Source organism: Schistocerca nitens, chromosome 3 (assembly GCF_023898315.1).
Source record: "Schistocerca nitens isolate TAMUIC-IGC-003100 chromosome 3, iqSchNite1.1, whole genome shotgun sequence".
In the NCBI taxonomy this organism is placed as follows: Eukaryota; Metazoa; Arthropoda; class Insecta; order Orthoptera; family Acrididae; genus Schistocerca; species Schistocerca nitens.
The window spans coordinates 935,460,161-935,484,247 of record NC_064616.1 but is presented as its reverse complement, the minus strand read 5'-3'; the positions used below and the strand labels follow the sequence as shown (position 1 = coordinate 935,484,247).

Genomic DNA, 24,087 nt, shown 5'->3' with positions numbered 1-24,087 from the left:
TAATGAAAGAAACATAATATAACCTTCTGTTATACATCATTACAAAGAGTATTTAAAAGGTTTTTTTTCACTCAAAAACAAGTTCAGAGATGTTCAATATGGCCCCCTCCAGACACACGAGCAATATCAACCCGATACTGCAACTCGTACCACACTCTCTGTAGCATATCAGGCGTAACAGTTTGGATAGCTGCTGTTATCAGACATTGTGACGGTTGACTTACCCGTTAGTGTGGAAAGTTGCTTCATCACTAAACACAATCTTTGAAACGATAGATTCATCTGTTTCCATTTGAGCAAGGATAAAATCACAGAAATCGATTCTTTTAAACTTATCAGCTGCAGACAGTGCTTGAACCAATTTCAGACGATAAGGTTTCATAACTAACCTTTTTCGTAGGACTCTCCATACAGTTGATTGTGGAATTTGCAGCTCTCTGCTAGCTCTGCGAGTCGATTTTCCTGGGCTGCGAACAAATGCTTGCTTGCTGAATACGTGCTACATTTTCATCACCCGTTCTCGGCCGTCCAGAACTTTTCCCTTTGCACAAACACCCATTCTCTGTAAACTGTTTATACCAACGTTTAATACACCACCTATCAGGAGGTTTAACACCATACTTCGTTCGAAATGCACGCTGAACAACTGTCGTCGATTCACTTCTGCTGTACTCAATATCACAAAAAGCTTTCTGTTGAGCGGTCGCCATCTTAGCATCAACTGACGCTGACGCCTAGTCAACAGCGCCTCAAGCGAACAAATGTACAACTAAATGAAACTTTATAGCTCCCTTAATTCGCCGACAGATAGTGCTTAGCTCTGCCTTTTGTCGTTGCAGAGTTTTAAATTCCTAAAGTTGTGGTATTCTTTTTGAATCACCCTGTAAATGATATGCCCTCTAGTAGTACAGGCTATTCTTAAACATTTCTGTTTGCTGATGACACTAGCTTGGTAGTAAAGGATGCTGTGTGCAACGTTGGCACTGTTTCAAATAGTGCAGTTCAAAACATCAGTGCTGCGTCGTCAGAACAAGACACAGCCAGGCCAAAAGCACCACAGGCGCAAAGATGCTTGCGCGAGGATGAAGATATCGACTTCACCTCGGCCAATTACCGGCCGAGTACCGTTCGCCAATGACCAAACGACAACGGACAGAAGCGTACTCGTAAGATAGAAGAGCAGCTCTCGCCCACTTGGTTATAGATCAGCGTCCATGTCTGACTTAGACAGGAAGCGTTGCTTAGTGAACTCTTAGAAGTGAACACACAGTTGTTGTAAATTGCATTATCTATGTACTGTGAAGTTTACCTACGATTACTTGCACTTAGCCATTTTTATACGTATTACATGTAGTGTTGCAAACTTCATTGTTCGACAAGTAACAAAGATAAGTAAACCTTTTTAACTCATTTGTGTGACTTTGTTACTAATTTGTTGCAGTGTAGTAAAACCTTCGTTCTCCTATTATGTTACCTGACCCTGGGGCATCGCTGTATAATACCAGAGGGAGAAATTGTCTTAGCGGTGTACTGCATCAGAAGTCGTTTCACGAACTCAAAAACTCGGCCTACCGTAACAACAGCGGCAACTCGGCCTCCACAGCCGTAGCGACGAGGCCTTTACAAAACTGGCGACGGGGGTTTACAAAAATAAGTTCATAGCTTGTAGAAAATAAACTAACGCTAAATCACAGTGAGACTCAGCTTTTACAGTTTCTGACACACAATTCAACAAAACCCGACGTTTTAATTTCACGGAATGGGCAATCACTATGTGATCAAAAGTGTCCGGACATCTACTGAAAATGACTCACAAGTTCGTGGCGCCCTCTATCGGTAATGCGGGAATTCAGTATGGTGTTGGCCCACCCTTAGCCTTGATGACAGCTTCTACTCTCGCAGGCATACGTTCAATCAGGTGCTGGAAGGTTTCTTAGGGAATAGCAGCCCATTCTTTACGCAGTGCTGCACTGAGGAGAGGTATCGATGTCGGTCGGTGAGGCGTGGCACGAAGTCGGTGTACCAAAACATCCCAAAGGTGTTCTATAGAATTCAGGTCGGGACTCTGTGCAGGCCAGTCCATTACAGGGATGTTATTGTCGTGCAACCACTCCGCCATAGACCGAGCATTATAAACAGGTGCTCAATCGTGTTGAAAGGTAAAATCACCATCCCCGAATTGCTCTTCAACAGTGGGAAGCAAGAAGGTGCTTAAAACATCAATGTAGGCCTGTGCGGTGATAGTGCCACTCAAAACAACAAGGGGTGCAAGCCCCCTCCATGATAAACAAGACCACACCATAACACCACCTACTCCGATTGGCACTACACACGCTGGCAGATGACGTTCGCCGAGTATTCACTATACCCACACCCATCGGATCGCCATATTGTGTACCGTGATTCGTCACTCCACGCAAGTTTCTCCACTGTTCAGTCGTCCAATGTTTACGCTCCTTCCACCAAGCGAGGCGTCGTTTGGCATTTACCGGGGTGATGTGTGGCTGCCGCTCAACCATGAAGTCCAAGTTTTCTCATCTCCCGCCTAACTGTCATAGCACTTGCAGTGGATCCTGACGCAGGTTGGAATTCCTGTGTGATGTTCTGGATATATGTCTGCCTATTACACATTACGACCCTCTTCAACTGTCGGCTGTCTGTCAGTCAACAGACGATGTCGGCCTGTACGCTTTTGCGCTGTACGTGTCCCTTCACGTTTCCATTTCACTATCACATCAGAAACAGTGGACCTAGGGCTTTTTAGGAGTGTGGAAATCTCGCATACAGATACATGACACAACTGACACCCAATCACCTGACCACGTTCAGAGTCCATGAGTTCTGCAGAGTGCCCCATTCTGCTCTCTAATGAGGTCGCTGATATGGAGTAGGTGGCAGCACAATGCATCTAATATGAAAAACACATGTTTTTGGGGGTGTTCCGATACTTTTGATCACATAGTGTATGAGTAGCGAAACTAAACAGTTCAAATTTCTCGGTTTTTAGATAGATAGTAAAATGTCGTGGAAATCTCCCTTTCAGGATCTTGTTCAAAAACTTAATGCTACCATTTCTAATATTAGAAGAGTATCTGAAGTAATTGATAGTTCGACACATAAAGTCTTATTTTACTTATTTTTATTCGCTTATGACGTATGGTATTATATAGTTTGGGGTAATTCTTCCCATTCTCAAAGGATATTTTTGGTTCAGAAACGGGCAGATCGGGCAATGAGTAGTGTAAGTTCGCGAACCTCTTGCCGACTCCTGTTCATTAGTCTGGGTATTCTCACAGTGGCCTCTCAATATATATATTCCTCATTGTCGTTTCTTGCTAACAGTATCAGCTTATTCCCAAGAATTAGCAGCTTTCACTCACTCAATACTTGGCAGAAATCCAATCTACATTTGGGCCGCTCTTTCTTGACTCTTGTGCAGAAATGCGTGCAGTATTCTGGTGCATCTATTTTCAATAACCTACCGCAAGAATTCAAAAATCTTAGCAGTAATCCACGCGCTTTCAAATCTAACCTGAAGAATTTCCTCTTATGGTAGACCTTCTATTCTGTCGAGGCTCAAATGGTTCAAATGGCTCTAAGCACTACGGGACTTAACATCTGAGGTCATCAGTCCTCTAGACTTAGAACTACTGAAACCTAACTAACCTAAGGACATCACACACATCCTTGCCCGAGGCAGGATTCGAACCAGAGACCGTAACAGCAGCACGGTTCCGGACTGAAGCGCCTAGAACCGCTCGGCCGCAGCGGCCACAGCTGTCGAGGCGTTCCTTGCAAAATTAAGCTGATTCCTGTGTTATATTGTTGACTACGTTTACATAAACTTATAGCTTGACGTCTTGTTAGGATTTATAAACATTTTATTTTATCTGTTATTACTTTTCTGTTGTGATTTCATGTAATAAAACGTTCCATGACCATGGAGATTTACTCCTCAATTTGGTCCTACGGAACTAGATGTAAAAAATAAAATAAAATAAAATAAATTGCAGCTCCAGGAGACTGCCGCGAAATGCAGGAAGATCTGAACAGGATCGAAGATTTGTGCAGGGTCTGGCAGTTGACCATGAACGTGAAGAAATCCAACGTATTGGGCGTAAATAGGCTAAGAGATCCACTACTGTTCGATTCACTATTAGCGACACTTTACTGGAAACAGTAATTTCCCCGAAATACCTACGACTGACCATCCCGAGCGACATAGACTGCATTAAACAAACAGGAGGTAAAGCAGATGGCAGATTGATATTCACTGGAAAAATCTTAAGGAAACGTAATTCATCCATGGAAGAAGAGGCTTGCAAACCATTCGTTCAATCCATTACTAAATATTGTCCATCTATCTGGAACCCTTACCAAGTACGATTAATAAACCAGATAGATAAGGTTCTACGAAGAGTAGCGCGTTTCGTCACAGGACCGTTCACTTGGCGGGAGAGCATTACGGAGATGCTCAACAAACTCCAGTGACAGACGCTAAAAGAGAGTTTACGTTCCAAGAAGAGTCTGACAACATATTACTATCTCCTACTTCCATCGCGCGAAGTGATCACGACGAGAAAATTAGTTAAACTATATGTCATGTCGAGTTTTACCGACAGTATTTGTTCCTATGCGCTAGTTATAAATGGAACAGGACGAGGACAAAGTTAGTGGTACCAGAAGTAATCTCCGCCACACACCGCAAGGTGGCTTGCGGAATATACATGTAACTGTAGTATTTGTAGATACACTAATCTTCTGACTATTTGCAACTTCTGTGATAAAGAATGTGCAGGTTTTCCTGTGGGTCAGCTCATTTACTCATTATCTCTGTGTTCTATCTTTTTGCAGTTCCTCCGAAATACCACAGTACCGTCTGCCGTACGACGCCGTTATGTTTGAGGTGGAGTTGGTCAAGGATCTCGGAGTAAAGTTTGAGTACAACCGCGCGCTCTCTACCAGTGATCTCACATTACAGGTAAATATCTTTCACTAGGTATATATTTGTGCTATAAATTTCTCTCACACATTTTCTTGCACATAGCATTAATCCCACAAAACGCAACATGAACGATAACATAAGCCAATACAGGGTGAGATAAAGACTACAATAATAGGAGGAAGAAGATATTGTACGAAGACACGCTGAAAAGTAATGCTGCCCAATTTTTTATGTGAAAACTCTTCAGACTTTTTAAGTAAAACAAACGTTAACATTCTACACCTTTATTCTTCAGGTCTGCATATATGCAGCCATCTGCCCCTGGAGGGCTTGCAACATGGCAGTGTGTAACGTAACTATGTCGGTGCGTCAAAAACAGCGTGCTACAACCGAGTTTCGAATTCGAAGACTTCGTCAACATGATAATGCCAGACCCCACTCGAGCGATGCGACATATGCAACAATCCGACGCCTTGGGTCCAATGTCATTGATCATCCTCCATATCGTCTCGACTTAGCCCCATCCGATTTTCACCTGTTTTCAAAACTTAAAGAACACGTTCGACAACTTCACATTGATAGTGATGAATAGGTGCAAGCGGAGGTGAGTTTGTGGTTCCGTCAACAAAATCAAACGTTGTACAGAAAAGGTATCTGTGTGATGCGAAAAGTGGCTATTGACTCTAAATAATAAAAAATGTGAGGTCATCCACAGGAGTGCTAAAAGGAATCAGTTGAACTTCGGTTTAGCCTGCCCGGTTGGCCGTGCGGTCTAAAAGCACGGCTTTCCGGGCGGTAAGGAGCGCCGGTTCCCGGCACGAATCCGCCCGGCGGATTTGTGTCGAGGTCCAGTCAGCCGGCCAGTCTGTGGATGGGTTTTAGGCGGTTTTCCATCTGCCTCGGTGAATGCGGGCTGGTTCCCCCTATTCCGCCTCAGCTACACTATGTCGGCGAATGCTGCGCAAACAAGTTCTCCACGTACGCGTACACCACCATTACTCTACCACGCAAACGTAGGGGTTTCACTCGTCTGGTGTGAGACGTTCACTGGGGGGGGGGGGGGGGGGGGGGAGGGGGGGTCCACTGGGGGCTGACCCGCGCAATAACCCTGGGTTCGGTGTGGGGCGGCGGAGGGGTGAAGTGGACTGCGGTAGTCGTCGTGGGGTTGCAGACCACTGCGGCTGCGACGGGGACAGAGCCTCTCCGTCGTTTCTAGGTCCCTGGTTAACATAACATAACTTCGGTTACAGGATAATCAATCAAATGTAAAGGTTGTAAATTCAGCTAAATATCTAGGACCTACAATTACGAACAGCTTAAATTGGAAAGAACACATAAAAAATGTTGTGGGGAAGGTGAAACAAAGACTGCGTTTTATTGGCAGAACACTTCGAAGATGCAACAGATCTACTAAGGAGATTGCCTACACTACGCTTGTCTGTCGGACATGTCCGAAAGAACAGATACCATCTTCATAAGGCTCACCGGTCATTTGACCATCTTGAATGTCACCGATTGCATCTGTTCTTTCGGACATGTCCGAAAGAATAGATACCATCTTCATATATAAACGAAGAAAAGATCTAGCGAAGCAGCAGATGTATGGTGAGGAGTCGTCAAAAGTTGTGGGGAGTCACTGGGTGTGATTTAGGTCGTCGACATTTGTTTCAGTATAGTCATGGCTGAAATGAGTTCCCGACGCCCCGTATTCAAATCGACGGGCATCTGACTCAAGACAGATCGTCTATCGCGCCGTATGGCTCTGAGGAGGCGAAATGACGTCCATTCGACAAACGCTTGTAGCTATCCTGTGTGGCGATCTACGCGTTTGAAATCTGTGTCTCTTCGATACTGAAGATCCACCTTAGACACGAAGTCGGAAACCCGAGTTGTTGTATGATCTCCGATATCCTGTGACCCATTCGTCTTGCACGGATTATCATCCCACGTGCGAAACCGGTAACTGTCATGTTTGCTGCACACCTTTCTGTAATAGGCTGCTCTGATTTCTGGTCCATACTCGCGCCATATGCCGCATCTACCCGCAACCTCTGGGTACCACACACGGTACCTCTTCTCATGACTTTTGGCTAGTCAGTTTATAACATGTTGTTCAAGAGAATAGTGCTTTATAAACCAGTGGTGAAGAATCGTGAGAGTAATACCAATAGATTCGTTTAGACAGCGCGAGAGCGCATCACTGATGATCGTCCAACTCCAGTAGCAGCCGCTACGAGACAGGTACTCTGTAGAGAGATTTATAACTAAAATTACGATAACGCCCTTTAAAAGAAGAGTCAACCTGCACTCTGAATTCTTTCACATGTATTTTACGAAATGAGAATGACTATAAAATCAGAGGAACTGAGTATTACATCAACAAATAAATGTGTACTCTGCAAACGACTGTGAAGTGCGTGATGGTACTTCCCATTGCACCACTTATTAGGGCCTCTTCCCGTTCCATTCACCTACGAAGCGGGGGAAGAATGATTGTTTACAAGCCGCTGTTTGCACTGTGATTAGTCTGATCTTGTCTTCACGATCCTTACGGTAGCGATATGTAGAGGGCTGTAGTACGAGGTGCATTCAAGTTCTAAGGCCTCCGAGTTTTTTTCTCCGGACTGGAAAGAGATAGAAACATGCGCATTGTTTTAAAATGAGGCCGCGTTCATTGTCAATACCTCCCAGAGATGGCAGCACCGTACGGCAGATGGAATTTTACCGCCAGCGGCGAGAATGAGAACTGTTTTAAATACTTAAAATGGCGACGTTTTCCTTACTTGAACAGCGTGCAATCATTCGTTTTCTGAATTTGCATGGTGTGAAACCAATTGAAATTCATCGACAGTTGAAGGAGACATGTGGTGATGGAGTTATGGATGTGTCGAAAGTGCATTCGTGGGTGCGACAGTTTAATGAAGGCAGAACATCGTGTGACAACAAACTGAAACAACCTCGGGCTCGCACAAGCCGGTCTGACGACATGATCGAGAAAGTGGAGATAGTTGTTTTGGGGGATCGCCGAATGACTGTTGAACAGATCGCCTCCAGAGTTGGCATTTCTCTGGGTTCTGTGCACACAATCCTGCATGACGACCTGAAAATACGAAAAGTGTCATCCAGGTGGGTGCCACGAATGCTCATGGACGACCACATGGCTGCCCGTGTGGCATGTTGCCAAGCAATGTTGACGCGCAACGACAGCATGAATGGGACTTTCTTTTCGTCGCTTGTGACAATGGATGAGACGTGGATGCCATTTTTCAATCCAGAAACAAAGCGCCAGTCAGCTCAATGGAAGCACACAGATTCACCGCCACCAAAAAAATTTCGGGTAACCGCCAGTGCTGAAAAAATGATGGTATCCGTGTTCTGGGACAGTGAGGGCGTAATCCTTACCCATTGCGTTCCAAAGGGCACTACGATCACAGGTGCATCCTACGAAAATGTTTTGAAGAACAAATTCCTTCCTGCACTGCAACAAAAACGTCCGGGAAGGGCTGCGCGTGTGCTGTTTCACCAAGACAACGCACCCGCACATCGAGCTAACGTTACGCAACAGTTTCTTCGTGATAACAACTTTGAAGTGATTCCTCATGCTCCCTACTCACCTGACCTGGCTCCAAGTGACTTTTGGCTTTTTCCAACAATGAAAGACACTCTCCGTGGCCGCACATTCACCAGCCGTGCTGCTATTGCCTCAGCGATTTTCCAGTGGTCAAAACAGACTCCTAAAGAAGCCTTCGCCGCTGCCATGGAATCATGGCGTCAGCGTTGTGAAAAATGTGTACGTCTGCAGGGCGATTACATCGAGAAGTAGCGCCAGTTTCATCGATTTCGGGTGAGTAGTTAATTAGAAAAAAAATCGGAGGCCTTATAACTTGAATGCACCTCGTATATTTCTGTAGTATGGTTCTTCACATTTTGTAAGTAGACTTTAAGTTGTAGTTTGCGTCTGTCTTCAAGTGTCTGTTCTTTGACAATCTCCCTGACGCTCTCCCGTTGGTCATATAAACCCGTGGCGGTTCGTGCTGCTCTTCCTTGCATACTTTCAACATCCCCAATTACAGGTATGTCCTATTTGGTATGGGTCCCACACACTTGAGCAATAGTTTAGGATGTGTTACGCGAAAGTTTTTTTAGCACTCTCCTTTGTAGTCCCATTGGATTCTCCTAGTATCCTACCAATAAACCGAACTCTACTACATGTTTTACCTACGACTGAGCCAACTTAATCGTTTCATTTCATATCTCTAAACATTATTACACGCGGTTATTTGTTTAAGTTGACTGATTCTAGTTGTACCTCTTTGATGTTGTAGTAGTAGGATACACAGCTTTTTCGGTTTGTGAAGTGCGCAGTTTTACATTTCTGAACATTTAAAACAACTTGTCAGTCTTTTCGCGACTTTGAAATCTTACCACTATCTGACCGAATAATTATGTAGCATTTTTCAAACCGTATTTCATTTTAGATAACTACATTATAGACAAAAATTATGAGATTACTATCAATGTTGTCACTAATAATGTCAGTATAGAAAGGGGGATCAGCGATCATGATCTCATTATAGCAACTACGATTACAAAAGTTAATAAATCGGTGGAAGGACTAGGAGAGTATTTCTGCTAGACAGCGCAGATAAGCAGTTATTAACATCTCACTTAGACAGTGCATTGGCATCACTTAGTTCCAGTAAGACAGCTGTATAGGTATAATGGGCAAAGTTTAAACAGATTGTAAATAGTGGTCTGGAGAATTATGTGCCTAGTAAGTGGATAAAGGATGGAAAAGACCCACCATGGTTTATGCGTTGGGTGCCGAGGAAGCAGAGGCTGTTGCACTCTAGGTTCAAAAGGGGACGCACAAATGACGACAAGTTAAGGTTAGTAGAGATTCGTGCGTCTGTGAAAAGATTTATGCGCGAAGCATACAACAACTACCACCATCTCACCTTAGCAAAAGATCTGGCAGAGAACTCGAGAAAAATCTGGTCATATATAAAATTGCTAAGAAGACTTCCATTCAGTCCCCTGTTGACCAGTCTGGTGTGGCAGTTGAAGATAGCAAAAAGAAATCCGGAGTTTTAAAGTTCACGTTCAAGAAATCGTTCACAAAGGAGAACCGTATAAACATATCGTCATTTGAGCATCGGACAGACTTCCCTATGGACGACATAAATAAGCATACTTGGCGTAAAGAAACACTCAAATACTTGAAAACAAATAAACCACCAGATACGGATGGAGTCACAGTTCGATTTTAAAAAGAGTACTCTACGCATTAGCCCCTTACATAGCTTACATTTATCGTGAGTCTCTCGCCCAAGACAAAGTCCCAAGCGACTGGAAAAAAGCGCAGGTGACACCAGTATATAAGAAAGGTAAAAGAAAGGACCCTAACTTCTGTTTGCTGCAGAATCCTTGATCATATTCTCAGTTCGAACATAATAAACTTTTTTGAGACTAAGAAGGTTATGTCTACAGATCTTCTCGGGAAACAATATTGAAAAAATTTATAGAACCGGCGTTTGAAGCTGACTGCAGAATGATTCAACTGCCGGCAACATACATCGTGCGTAAGGACCACAAAGATAAGATACGAGAAATTAGGGCTCATATGTAGGCGTACAGACAGTTGCTTTTTCCCTCGCTCTTGGCATTAATTGACAGAGTTGTTGGATGTCGTCCTTAGGGATATTGTGCCAAATTCTGTCCAATTGGCGCGCTAGATCGTCCGTGTCCATATTGCTCTAAACGTTCTCAGATGGGGAGTGAACTATCGAACTTGCTCGCCAAGATAAGGTCTAGCAAGCACGAAGACAAGCAGTAGAAAACCTCTCCGTGTGCGGGCGACCATTATCTTCTAAGACCAGGATGGCTTCTCATGAAGGACAACAAAAGAGGGCGTAGAACATCGTGGTGCTATCAGAGTGCCGAGAATAACAACCAAAGGTGCCCTGATGTGAGAAGAAATCACACCTCACACCATCACTCCTAGCTGTAGAGCGACAGGTTGGTATCCCATTGCTCTCTGGGGCTTTTCTAGACTAGTCTTTGCTGGTCATCGGGGCTCACTTCGAAGAGAGATTCATCACTGAAAACAATTCTACTCCAGTCAATGAGATTACAGGCCGAAGCTGTGTCTGGAGACGCCGCAGACAGCGGTAGGAGGTTAACCTGTCTGTAACCAATCATACGGCCCGACAGCCAGTAATGTTGGGCTGGGGGTGCCATCTCTTTCCATAGCAGGATCCCTTTGCTTTTATGTGCAGGACCTTTACAGCACAGGGGTTCATCGACTATATTCTACTCCCCGTCTTGCTCCCCTTCATGGTAAGCCATCCTGAGCCTACATTTCAGCAAGATACTGCCCGCCCGCACACAGTGAAAGTTTCCACTGCTTTTCCAGCATGGTAGCCGGATATCTCCCCAATTGAGAACGTTTTGACCATTATGGGCAGGGCCCTCCAACCCTCTCGGAATTTTGACGACCTAATACGCCAATTGGACAGAATTTAACACGATATCCCTCACGAGGGCATTCAGCAACTCTATCGATTAATGCCGAGCCGAACAGCTGCTTGCATAATTGCCAGAGGTGGTTCAACGCGTTATTGTATTTCTCAACTTGCTAAGCTCTTCGTTTTGAATAAGTCACATCACATCTTCCGATCTCCAAACGCGCCGTGAGTGTTGAGGCAATCATCGCACCGACGCACTGGGTTGAAGATACTGTTTTGATCAAACACCGTTTCCTGGTGCTCGAAGAAATATCCGGCAGAACACCCGACAACCCAAGATGTCATTAGATCGCCGGGAAAGCCTGAAGAGTTACAAATCTGTAACTGCTTGCTGCACATCCTCGTCCGACAGAAATCGTCGACCCTTCAAGGATTTTTTCAAGGGATCTAAGGGGTGATAATCCCATGGGGAGAGATCAGGACTATACGGCGGGTGCTCGAGTGTCCTCCAATTGAGTTGGCGTAACTTCTGCGTTACGACATTTGCGATACAGGGACGTGCGTTATCAAGAAGTAACAGCACCCCTCGTCGCAATATTTCACGATAGTGGTATTTGACAAACGTGCTACCCTATACACATTCTTCATTCTCCGATGGATGTCTACCGATGTTTGTCCTCCGGCAGCCAAGAAAAGAATTATATCACATTGGTCCCGTTTGGACGCATTTGGTAATAACGCAGCCACAGCCCATGTCGCCGAATTTTTCGCACACACGTCGGAAAGACACGAATACCACACTAATCCCTTGCCTGCATGTCGGTGCTTATATACCCGCATCAGAGTCGCGCTATGTTGCATATACGCAAGCGCGCTATGTTGCATATACGCAAGCAGCAACACCCTCAAAAAGACACATTTTGATCGCCCGAGATATTTCCCGGACCCGTTTCGTTCTGAAATGTATTCCTGAAATCCGGCTTACTTGCAATAAGTATAGATGTATTATCTAAAGAGCCATGAAATTTTTTGCCAGACAGGGACTCGAACCCGGATTTCCCGCTTATCGCGGGCAGTCGCCTTACCATTTGGATATCCGAGCTCGCTTCCCAGACCGTCTCATATGTCGCTTTAGGAAGTACATCTATTCAAGAATCCTCAGGAAACGTAGTCCACTCACAATGGAGGTAACTTACACAGCCCTCGTACTGACAGCACCTGAATATTGCTCGTCAGTCTGGGATCCGTAACATATACGAGTTGACACATACGAGTCGTAGTATTGATAAAGGAAATAGGAAAGATCCAAAGAAAAGCGGTGTCTTTCGTTACAGGTTCCTTTAGTAAGCGCGAAAGCGCCACGGAGATTCTCATCCAACTCCAGCGGCAGAAGCTGCAAGAGAGGCGTCCTACATCATGGTGTCGTATTCTGTTAAAATTCCGAGAGTGTACATTGTTTGAAGAATCAACTAATACATTGGTTCCTTCTACCTACATCTCGTGGACAGACTATGAAGGTAAAATTAGAGAGATTCGAACTCACACGGAGGTTTACCAGCAGTCATTCTTCCCGCGAACCATTCGGGACTGAAGCAGGAGAAGAAAAAAGTGACCGTAAGATGGGCTGCGGAGTAAAGATGTAAATGTAGGTGTAGATTTAGGTGAAGGAATTTGCGCAAAATTGCGACACGAAAGAGATCTGAGAAGAGAGAATCAGCAAAAAGTAGGATAGCAAAAGGCAGCTATTTCTTCACAGAGTCTGACGTAACAGTACCTGTAGCCTAGTTCTGATTTATAGGAAGAGAACAGAACGCCTGTTAAGTGATATTCACTTGTAATTATAAAGGACCAAAGAGTGTCTTTTGAAAGTAATGACGTAAGATTCAGTGTCAACTACGTCGTTCGTTAAATTCGTTCCCTTTTGCTTTAGATCACTTTTGAATGGACGACGTTAGACTAAATAAGTTAGAGTTGTTGTAGATTATAGATGTGTGAGTTCTATGCCATAGTCTGAGACATGTGCCTTTGTCGAATGTTTCATCTCCCAATGCTGGCAACAATCTCAGAGGCTATAAAATCGTAATAAGTTGCCTTTAGAAATCAGAAAAGCCCAGCAAGCTGACTTGTTTATATGTAACCGCCCAACGCCCAGGTGGTGACGTCATCCGACCTCTGCTACACATCGCGAATGAGGCGAAAACAGGAAGAAATGAACAAGTTTGATTATCCCTTGTTTTGAACCATGTTTGTAGATTTTAAACGTCAGAATTTTAGAATTTAAATTGTCACAATTACTTTCTACTCTGAATAATTTTTACTGGGAGAACAATAGCCAGTCCAAAGGAAGGACTGAAAGATTTTTTAGTGAGCGTCTGATAAGAGCCAATTAATCAGTAGCAATAAGTTACTTCCTCGAAATCATGGGATCAGGAGGAACTGGTGATCTTCTATCAAAGTATTAACTGAAACTAATATTTATAAACTACTAGCGAAGTTATCATATTTGTTCCAGAGCGCAGTAGAATATTTGCAGAGTTATTAGACATGCTCGGGGCAAACATCAGTGAGCGCACAGCTAAATCGGCGCGCTGCAACAGCAAGTCACGTTATGACGAAGTACCGTCTGTTTCACTCACTGATTGCTCACTGAGGCCCAATTCATAGTCTGCACGCCACTCTGGACCAAAAGAGTAACACATGTCCGCCTGTGCGAACCGTCTCGTATCGTTCAGAAACAACACATTCGTACACGAAGAATCTGCCCAAAATGTCTGCGGCACTGACCACCGAAATCATAATTATTCTATATTTATTGCTTCACAGCGAATCTGGAGATCACCTAGATATTTCTGAACGGACGGTAGCCATCAGGCCGGCCGGGGTGGCCGAGCGGTTCTAGGCGCTTCAGTCTGGAACCGCGTGATCGCTATGGTCGCAGGTTCGAATCCTGCCTCGGGAATGGATGTGTGTGAAGTCCTTAGGTTAGTTAGGTTTAAGTAGTTCTAAGTTCTAGGGGACTCATGACCTCAGCTGTTAAGTCCCATAGTGCTCAGAGCCATTTGAACCATTTGTGGTGTTGATCTTACCCGCTCACTCCGATTTCCAATCCTGAATTAATCAAGTTGCTTCATGCACGACATGGAGTGCTATTTATCTGGCTACTTAAACAAATTTGCATACTTGTAATTAAATTATTAAAGTAATTAAACTAATCATTTTCCAGCTCCGTTTTTTTCTAAACGGTTAGAAAAGGGCTTGGGCTGGTGGCGACCCTGAATTTCCGAATTTTTATCATTATTTGTGAGAGAAGCAGCTAGAAATGAGAGATAACGTATATGGCTCTATGAGAAACGTTGTAAAGATAGTAATATGTTACAATACTATGTTACTTGGTAGTGACACATCATGCGAAAGTTGCTTTCGTCATTAAGTTTTGCCCACCAGCGTACTTTACTAAATTATATTCTCTTGTCTCCACTATTTTTGCTTGTTGAAATTTTCTGAAACAGCAGAGCAATAGACCAAACCGAAGAAGACGTAATTTTTTTCATTACAGAGAAATTATCGATAGTAAAGGCTGTTACTACGGAAATAACAATAGCAGTTTCATCTCCCTTGACTGCCTATAAGAAGATGACAGAGCTACCACATTCTAATAACTAGTCAACAGGTGCAAAACAAACATGCACATATAATAATATTATTGTTTACGTTATCTTCTTTAGAGCCGCCGGCCGCGGTGGTCTAGCGGTTCTGGCGCTGCAGTCCGGAGCCGCGGGACTGCTGCGGTCGCAGGTTCGAGTCCTGCCTCGGGCATGGGTGTGTGTGGTGTCCTTGGGTTGGTTGGGTTTGAGTAGTTCTAAGTTCTAGGGGACTTATGACCTAAGATGTTGAGTCCCATAGTGCTCAGAGCCATTTGAACCATTTTTTTTCTTTAGAGCTAATGCTAATTAATGCACTAGAAACACAGAAGAAATCTCACCTAGATTTGCATGTTATCTTCGTCGGTCCACTCAATCTTTGGCCTTTAGCGCATCATCTCTCACGTCTTCTAGCTGCAAATCATTTACTTTCCTTTTCCGTAGCTGTTACGTCCGAAGCAGCAAGCCGGCTGAAGTGGCCGTGCGGTTAAAGGCGCTGCAGTCTGGCACCGCAAGACCGCTACGGTCGCAGGTTCGAATCCTGCCTCGGGCATGGATGTTTGTGATGTCCTTAGGTTAGTTAGGTTTAACTAGTTCTGAGTTCTAGGGGACTAATGACCTCAGCAGTTGAGTCCCATAGTGCTCAGAGCCATTTGAACCATTTTTTGAAGCAGCAATCATCGCAGCACTAATTAATTAAAATCTTAGAACTGTGTAGATCTTAAAGCTTTTTTCTTGGACACGACAATTGCTCTTACTTGAGTTACAATTAAGGCCAATTTTCGTTGAATATGTTGCAGAAACTGAAATCTGATGGATACGAAGTGATTTTCCTGGGCATCGGTCTTCCACACCCTAAATTGAGCCCCATATTTGAGGGTCTCACGGAGGATATGGGTTTCTTCACTTCAAAAGACTTCCTCCCTGCAGTTTCCAAGGGAAGTAAACCAGGTCAGTTCTTCATTTCATATTTCTAAACCATACACTGGCTATTATCAAGATATATATCACAAGTAAAAAAGAGCCTTTTGTAACTGCGTTACCTGCTCATATAAGGAGAAACTGAATGGTGTTCAATTTCAGCACGAGCAATACACCTCAGGATTCAGTAATATCAACCAAATATCTCACTGAAAGATCCTAAATCTGTAAGAAGTCGCATGAATACATAAAATCAGCATCCGGGAGAACATTGAAATGCCTCTGTCTATAATGAGAATTGCGGCGAGGTGGGGCACATCTTTCAGAGAAGCCCAATACAAGACACTCGTGGACAAACTGGAGTCTCTGTGATCCCCATCATTTGGGACGGAAGCTTGAGACCAAAAGAATCCTGAGATGTCGTGCTAAAGTTGCAAACATCATTTTCAGTCAGTTTAAGAATTATGTAGAGATTTTCAGGGAACTTACATGGAAACAAACAAAATACGACTATTTTCTCGTTAAAAGCAGCTGAATAAATTAAGAAAGTTAGTATAGACTGTATAACGATTTTTCTGTTTTGTGTTTCTCTTCCATTACGTTAAAGTAAATTGTCGAATTGCCCACACCTGCATTGTTATTTGTGAATCTTGACTGTTTTTGCTGCTCAGGTAGATACTGATCCTCACATTTTCTATCGTTTGTGCCATTACTGAATGACGTTTTCAGACATGAGTTCTTATACTAGGTTTTTTCATCCAGGCATACTCCACAACATTATTTTGAAACACCGTGTACAATGATTCTCAGTGGATACTTACGAAGGAGCACATTTTTAAAACAATATGTATTGTAATATTTTTGCCAAAGTAGCGCCGTGTCACGTTTATCTAATATTTTTTCACGTGGCTGTCAGGTGAATTAAAATGAAAGCATGTTACATATTTTTATAGAACGGCGAACAGTCAACGAGTTTCACACTTAGGTCGAAAAACTAACTAGCACGTTTTCTGTTTAAGTGCTGACGACTCGTAACCGTATCAGTGTCCCAGAAGATTGGAGGCTGGCTTGGCTCTGCGTCCAGCCTTCTCCCTCTTGTGCAGGAGAGGGCAAAAAGATTTTGCCAGTTATCACTTGTGTGAAGCCACTGAGACCTCGAATAACATCTCTGATCATGTTGTATAACGAAGTAGTGGTCTGCGGAACAAGAGGAACTGTAATAACGTATTATTAGCTTTCTTAAAGTTGCATAACAAGCGCACTGTTTTTGTTTTGTTTTTGTTTATTAGCCTGGTTCCTTTCAGCAGAACTGCTGAGCAAAGAGAATGCCATCGTCATGCTTATGTTGCCTCTGTGGTGGCACGTCGCTACAGCTGCGAATTTCAAGGTGCGGGATCGACCTTGAAAATCAATCTGTGCTGGAACGACACGCACGCCAGAGAATAATTACGTTATTAGAACTGTTGTTAAGGCGAGACCTCGCAGTACAGTTCGGCTCATGGGATACTCAGCTGTCGTGGACAGCAATTCTTTTATAACACAGAACTCCGGCGACTATCGCGGATTTTGAGAGCAAGTCAGTAAGTAAGGTAATTTTTTCTGCTCTGTAGGTTGACAGCACAGACTCAACGACATGTCCTCACCTCACTGTTGATCTTGCGCGGTAGCTTTGTTGTTTCAGTGAATAGCTCTATTCACAGTTATTTCAAAGCATTGTATTATGAGCTCTCCGTCGCCCGTACGCACCAAGGAAGAAAGGAGGGGAGTGATTTGTTTTCCGACTTCTAAAGGGACAAACGCCGCATAGATTATTCACAGTGTAGCTGCTGTATGGTAACACTGAACGGAAAAAAATTTAGTAGTGGATAAATCGCTTTGAAAAACGATGTGTATCTGTCTACGAAGGAGAGCATTCGGCAGGCCGTTCGCATTGAAAATGGACATTGTAAAACCCCAGTTCGTCTAAGCCCCTTTAATTACCCTTGAACTCATGTCACTTCTCGTACCCTGACCAAGCTCACAGAACCCTTTATGAGCGTGGTTAAGCAGCTAAGACTGCAAACCTCAACGAGAAGAAACAGGGTCGCCATCAGTATTGCTCTTCCTAGGTTTTCTAGAGCGAACTGGAATTCGTCAGCTAACCTGACTGTTGATTGAATACTTAATACATAGCATTCAACGGGACAATGGAAAATAATCCATGCATAAAAATTCATTCACACCTCACTCTCACCTAATCAAGATGTTGTTGTTGTGGTCTTCAGTCCTGAGACTAATCAAGATAACACTACTAATACAACAAGCCCACCTAACGCCAACTAATCCTTTCCGCCGCTCTGTCTGGACCTGGGAAGATTCGTTCGGTGGGGTAGCTCTAAAATAATTCATCTCGAAGTACGAATTTCAAGTATTTGAGGTTTTAATAATAAATCTTCAGTTAATCTGAAGTGCCGTAAATATTTCACTATGAATTTACATTATGCTCAATCGCACCTAACACAATGCTTTAAGCAGAGCGTCCCCTTAACATAGGTACTCACCAGCCTCAGAACGAACAACCACTACTGACCACGCTACCGGTCTCAACAAAACCGACGCTACCCCCTCCCAACGCCGGATCCAGTCAGACTCGACCTCATGGATGGGGTGTCTTTGTGGATGCTACTGAGCCTGGGACGCAGATTTTAGGTGAGGGCGAGCTTGCCCACTACTCGTGCCACTCTCTCGGCCTCCTCGACCAACCTGACAATAACACCTGAAGCTTGAAAGGGGTAGACCTCTCTGTCCAGAACGGAGAGACTGAGAGACGGAAAGTTGACCATCTTACACCACAGCAGAAAATGATAAATGGAAATGAGCGTTTGGCGTCATTGGCCGGGAGGCCTCTTACGGGGCAGGTCCGGCCGCCTTCGTGCAAGTTTTATTACATTCGACGCCACATTGGGCGACCTGCGCGCCGGATGGGGATGAAACGATGATGAAGACAACACAACACCCAGTCCCTGAGCGGAGAAAATCCCCGACCCAGCCGGGAATCGAACCCGGACCCGTAGGACGGCAATCCGTCACGCTGACCACTTTTTTTCATATTGTTCGTTGTTGGTCGTTGTGTTTGGTCGTGGCGGACGTCACATGAGATCTGTTCAAATTCGTTTGTTGATCCTTTCACTCAATTTTTTATTACAGAGCAGTCAGCTATCGGGGCGGTCACCAGAGCAGTAGAGAATCAGCTTGTGTGTTTTGAAGTTCCTGGTAGCCGTTATTACTAGTGGTTGTGGATACAGAGTCGTCTACCCAGAGCAGGCGACTCTTTACCACAATCAGTACTAATTACGGCTAACAGTAACTTCAAAACACACAATAAACTAATCATTCATTCTCAAGGCATACATACCCACTAACACTCAGACAGGAGGGAACACGTTGTTGGTGGTCTTCAGTCCAGAGACTGGTTTGATGCAGCTCTCCATGCTACTCTATCCTGTGCAAGCTTCTTCATCTCGCAGTACCTACTGCAACCTACATCTTTCTGAATCTGCTTAGTGTATTCATCTCTTGGTCTCCCTCTACGATTTTTACCCTCCACGCTGCCCTCCAATACTAAATTGGTGATCCCTTGATGCCTCAGAATATGCCCTACCAACCGATCCCTTCATCTAGTCAAGTTGTGCCACAAATTTCTCTTCTCTCTAATTCTATTCAATACCTCCTCTTTAGTTATGTGATCTACCCAACCAATCTTCAGCATTCTTCTGTAGCACCACATTTCGAAAGCTTCTATCCTCTTCTTGTCTAAACTATTTATCGGCCACGTTTCACTTCCATACATGGCTACACTCCAAACAAATACTTTCAGAAACGACTTCTGACACTTAAATCTATACTGGATATTAACAAATTTCTCTTCTTCTTGTCTAAACTATTTATCGGCCACGTTTCACTTCCATACATGGCTACACTCCAAACAAATACTTTCAGAAACGACTTCTGACACTTAAATCTATACTGGATATTAACAAATTTCTCTTCTTCAGAAACGCTTTCCTTGCCATTGCCAGTCTACATTTTATATCCTCTCTACTTCGACCATCATCAGTTTTTTTCTCCCCAAATGGCAAAACTCATTTACTACTTTAAGTGTCTCATTAACTAATCTGTTTCCTTTACTGCTTGCTCAATACACAGATTGAATAACATCTGGGATAGGCTGCAATCCTGTCTCACTCCCATCCCAACCACTGCTTCCGTTTCATGCCCCTCGGCTCTTATAACTGCCATCTGGTTTCTGTAAAAATTGTAAATAGCCTTTCGCTCCCTGTATTTTACCCCTGCCACCTTCAGAATTTGAAAGAGAGTATTCCAGTCAGCATTGTCAAAAGTTTTCTCTAAGTCTACAAATGCTAGAAACGTAGGTTTGCCTTTCCCTAATCTATTTTCTAAGATAAGTCGTAGGATCAGGGAACATATATTTACAGAATTTAATTATGACACGAAATTTCTACTTGATCATTGGGTAACGGTCACAGACGGCAACCTACACTGGCGTCAAACATGAACAGTCTCATCTAATGCGTTCTGCTCAGCCTCCTCAAGGGAGTGTGGGGAACATTCAGTGAAATAAGACATGGAAGGTGTCCGTGAGACACCGTCACTGGCAATAGCTTTATGGAGCGACTCCATTGAGTCGTTTCAACATGAACATCGAGACAATTGCTCGAAGCATGGAAGAAGGTTGCCACTACTTAGGAGTCGCGGTAAACATGGCAATATGCCGATGGTGTGTTACAAGCTAGTGGAGGTATTCATGTATCGAGCCGTGTACACGACATGAAATTATAGAATATTTCACATGAGTTGAACATTAGCTGTGGTTCAACATTTGCAATCATTCCTGATTCTTGTCACCATCGAAAGTTTGTACTCCATGCGTACCACACCAGCTGACACATACAAACAGGATCGTTTGGAAATGTTGTAATCAGTTTAAGGTGTTTTGAACATGAACAAAAAGACTTTCTCAGTCACATATTAACCGATGATGAGACGTGAGTCAAACATTAAGAATTACAGATAATCGGGAGAGAATAATGTGGAAATATCCGTCTTCGCCTAGAGCAAAGAAGTTCGGAGGTGAAGCTTTTGCAGGAAAGTTGAGGATGACAGTGTTTTGGGATATGTAAGGTCCGCTGTTGATGCATTAATCTCCCAAAAATCGATCAGTGAACAGTTACAACTAATGTGAGCTACTGCGAGATATGAAGTCCAAAATCAAAACGAAGAGGAGAGGGTAGATTTATGAAGGGGTGATATTCCTACAGGGTAATTCTCGCTCTCATACAGATGGGGAAACAATCTGTTGCACTAAAAATCGTGATTTTGTGCTACTGATGCACCCACCTTACAATCCTGATTTACCTACAAGTGAGATCCACCTTTTTGGTCCGACGAATCAGCTCCTACGTGAATCCAAATTTTCATCGGATGATGAGTTTGTGGAGGCATTGCAAAAGTGGGTGTGCACGATGCCACAAATTTTTTTACAGGGTGAAGTTAGGAAGCTTGTCAAGGGGTGGACCAAGAGTTTACAGGTCGAGGGAGATTGTTTGGAAAAATTATGTTACTTGCAGTGATTTTTTCCAAATAAAACGTTTCTTTTTAAACATCGCCTTTACTTTATGAATTCTCTTCGCATAACAGCGGGCAAACGTTCCACGCGGCAGAAAATGACTCGTCAGTTCAGTGCTGGATACTGAATGGTGATCAAACCCGCGTCCGACCATCCTGATTTAGGTTTTCTGTGATTTGCCTAAATCCCTTCAGGCAAATTCCAGGATCGTTCCCTTGAAAGGGCACGGCTGACTTTCTTCCTCATCCTTTCCTAATCCGATGGGACCGATGACCTCGCTGTTTGGTCCTCTCCCCCCCTCCCCCCCCCCCAAACCAACCAACCAATAAATGGTGAGAAGTCATACCACCCCAGCGCACAGCCCATACTTGTGCTTCTACTCACAGCTTGTCACATGGTAAAAAGACTGCCACGTGCCCTGAACACCGCCACTGGATGCTCGAAGCATGGATGGAGATTGACAGTACTTACGAGTCGCAGTAGACATTGTAATATGCCGATGGTGTGATACAAGCCACATGAAATGGGCCACCTGCTGCAGCTTTCGAGCGTCCCAGATTTTCTCACTAGGGTTAAGGTCATGTGACTTTGGAGGCAGTAGAAACACAGTCATGTCCGCGGAGTGATCCTCAACTGTAGTATACAGAGAAGTTGCAGCATTAGAAAATTGTAGCGAAATGCAGGAAGATTTGCAGCGGATAGGCACTTGGTGCAGGGAGTGGCAACTGTCCCTTAACATAGACAAATGTAATGTATTGCGAATACATAGAAAGAAGGATCATTTATTGTATGATTATATGATAGCGGAACAAACACTGGTAGCAGTTACTTCTGTAAAATATCTGGGAATATGCGTGCGGAACGATTTGAAGTGGAATGATCATATAAAATTTATTGTTGGTAAGGCGGGTACCAGGTTGAGATTCATTGGGAGAGTGCTTAGAAAATGTAGTCCATCAACAAAGGAGGTGGCTTACAAAACACTCGTTCGACCTATACTTGAGTATTGCTCATCAGTGTGGGATCCGTACCAGATCGGGTTGACGGAGGAGATAGAGAAGATCCAAAGAAGAGCGGCGCGTTTCGTCACAGGGTTATTTGGTAACCGTGATAGCGTTACGGAGATGTTTAATAAACTCAAGTGGCAGACTCTGCAAGAGAGGCGCTCTGCATCGCGGTGTAGCTTGCTGTTCAGGTTTCGAGAGGGTGCGTTTCTGGATGACGTATCGAATATATTGCTTCCCCCTACTTATACCTCCCGAGGAGATCACGAATGTAAAATTAGAGAGATTAGAGCGCGCACGGAGGCTTTCAGACAGTCGTTCTTCCCGCGAACCATATGCGACTGGAACAGGAAAGGGAGGTAATGACAGTGGCACGTAAAGTGCCCTCCGCCACACACCGTTGGGTGGCTTGCGGAGTATAAATGTAGATGTAGAACCTATCTTGAGAAATTTGGGAGTGATGAAATAGTGTGCTCTCTAACTGGTGTCAAAGGCCGGCGGCAGAATGGTGTAGGCGGGAAACTAAAGCACATTATCGATCAGCAGGCTCCTGTTCAGCTCGTCGGTAAGAGACGCTAGCAGCCATTCAGGGACTCCACTTCTCATGCAAACATTGTCTATCCAAGAAAACTTCAGCACCTACTCCTTGGCGTCACCTCATATCTTAATCTACGTACTCGAACCTAGGCAACAATTTGTACTATGTCTTGTCAGTCTGGCCAACCTTTTGACATGTTTTGGAAGTCCAACACTGGTGTTCCTAAGACCATTCTTATCTGCGTGACGTGTGGTCAGCAGACGTGTAAACCTGGGGTGGTGGGTTATCTACCCTACAACATGTAGAGTGTTAGCGTGCCATAATTATTCGCCGGTTCTTGTTACACAGCAATGAATTTGCGAGTATTTAGCTGCACCGTAGCCCGTCTGTACGATTGTAGGGTCCGTGATGTCCGACTCATTCATCAGCGCCTTCAGATGACTCCCGCGTCGGTGGACTTGTCTGATCCGTGGTACTCACGCTACTGCCTAGAGAGGAGGTGCTTAAAAATCCCAATATCTGTGCGATCTCTGCCAATGAGTGTCCTATAGGTCAGGCACTAACATCTGTTGTTGTTTTGGTCCTGGTTTGACGCAGTTCTCCATGCACGTCTGTTCTGTGCAAGTCACTTCATCTCTGCATAACTACGGCAAACAGTCTATTTGAGCCTGCTTACTGTAGTTGACTTTGCTCCCTCTCCACAATTTTTACCCCCGACACCTCCCTCCATTAACAAATTAGATATTCCTTGATGCCACAGGTAGTGACCTGTTAATCTGTCTCTTTTTTTAGACAAGTTTTGCCCCCGAATCGACTAAGCACATCTTCATAGGTTATCCTTTCTACCCATCTTCTTTTTTATCGTCAGCATTTTTCTGCAACGACATATTTGAATAGTACCTATAATCTTCTAGTCTGTAATGTTTATCTCCCACGTTTCACTTC

The 24,087-nt window shown here is 44.0% G+C and overlaps 1 protein-coding gene across 1 annotated transcript in view; it reads left to right on the top strand.

Moving 5' to 3' along the window:
• LOC126249008 (dihydropyrimidine dehydrogenase [NADP(+)]) overlaps positions 1–24,087 on the top strand; it is a 288,548-nt gene that overhangs the window by 133,601 nt on the left and 130,860 nt on the right. Inside the window, exons 6-7 of the mRNA XM_049950599.1 lie at positions 4,855–4,981; positions 15,854–16,004. Coding sequence (XP_049806556.1) covers positions 4,855–4,981; positions 15,854–16,004 — 278 coding nt within the window. The remainder of the gene's footprint in view (positions 1–4,854; positions 4,982–15,853; positions 16,005–24,087) is intronic.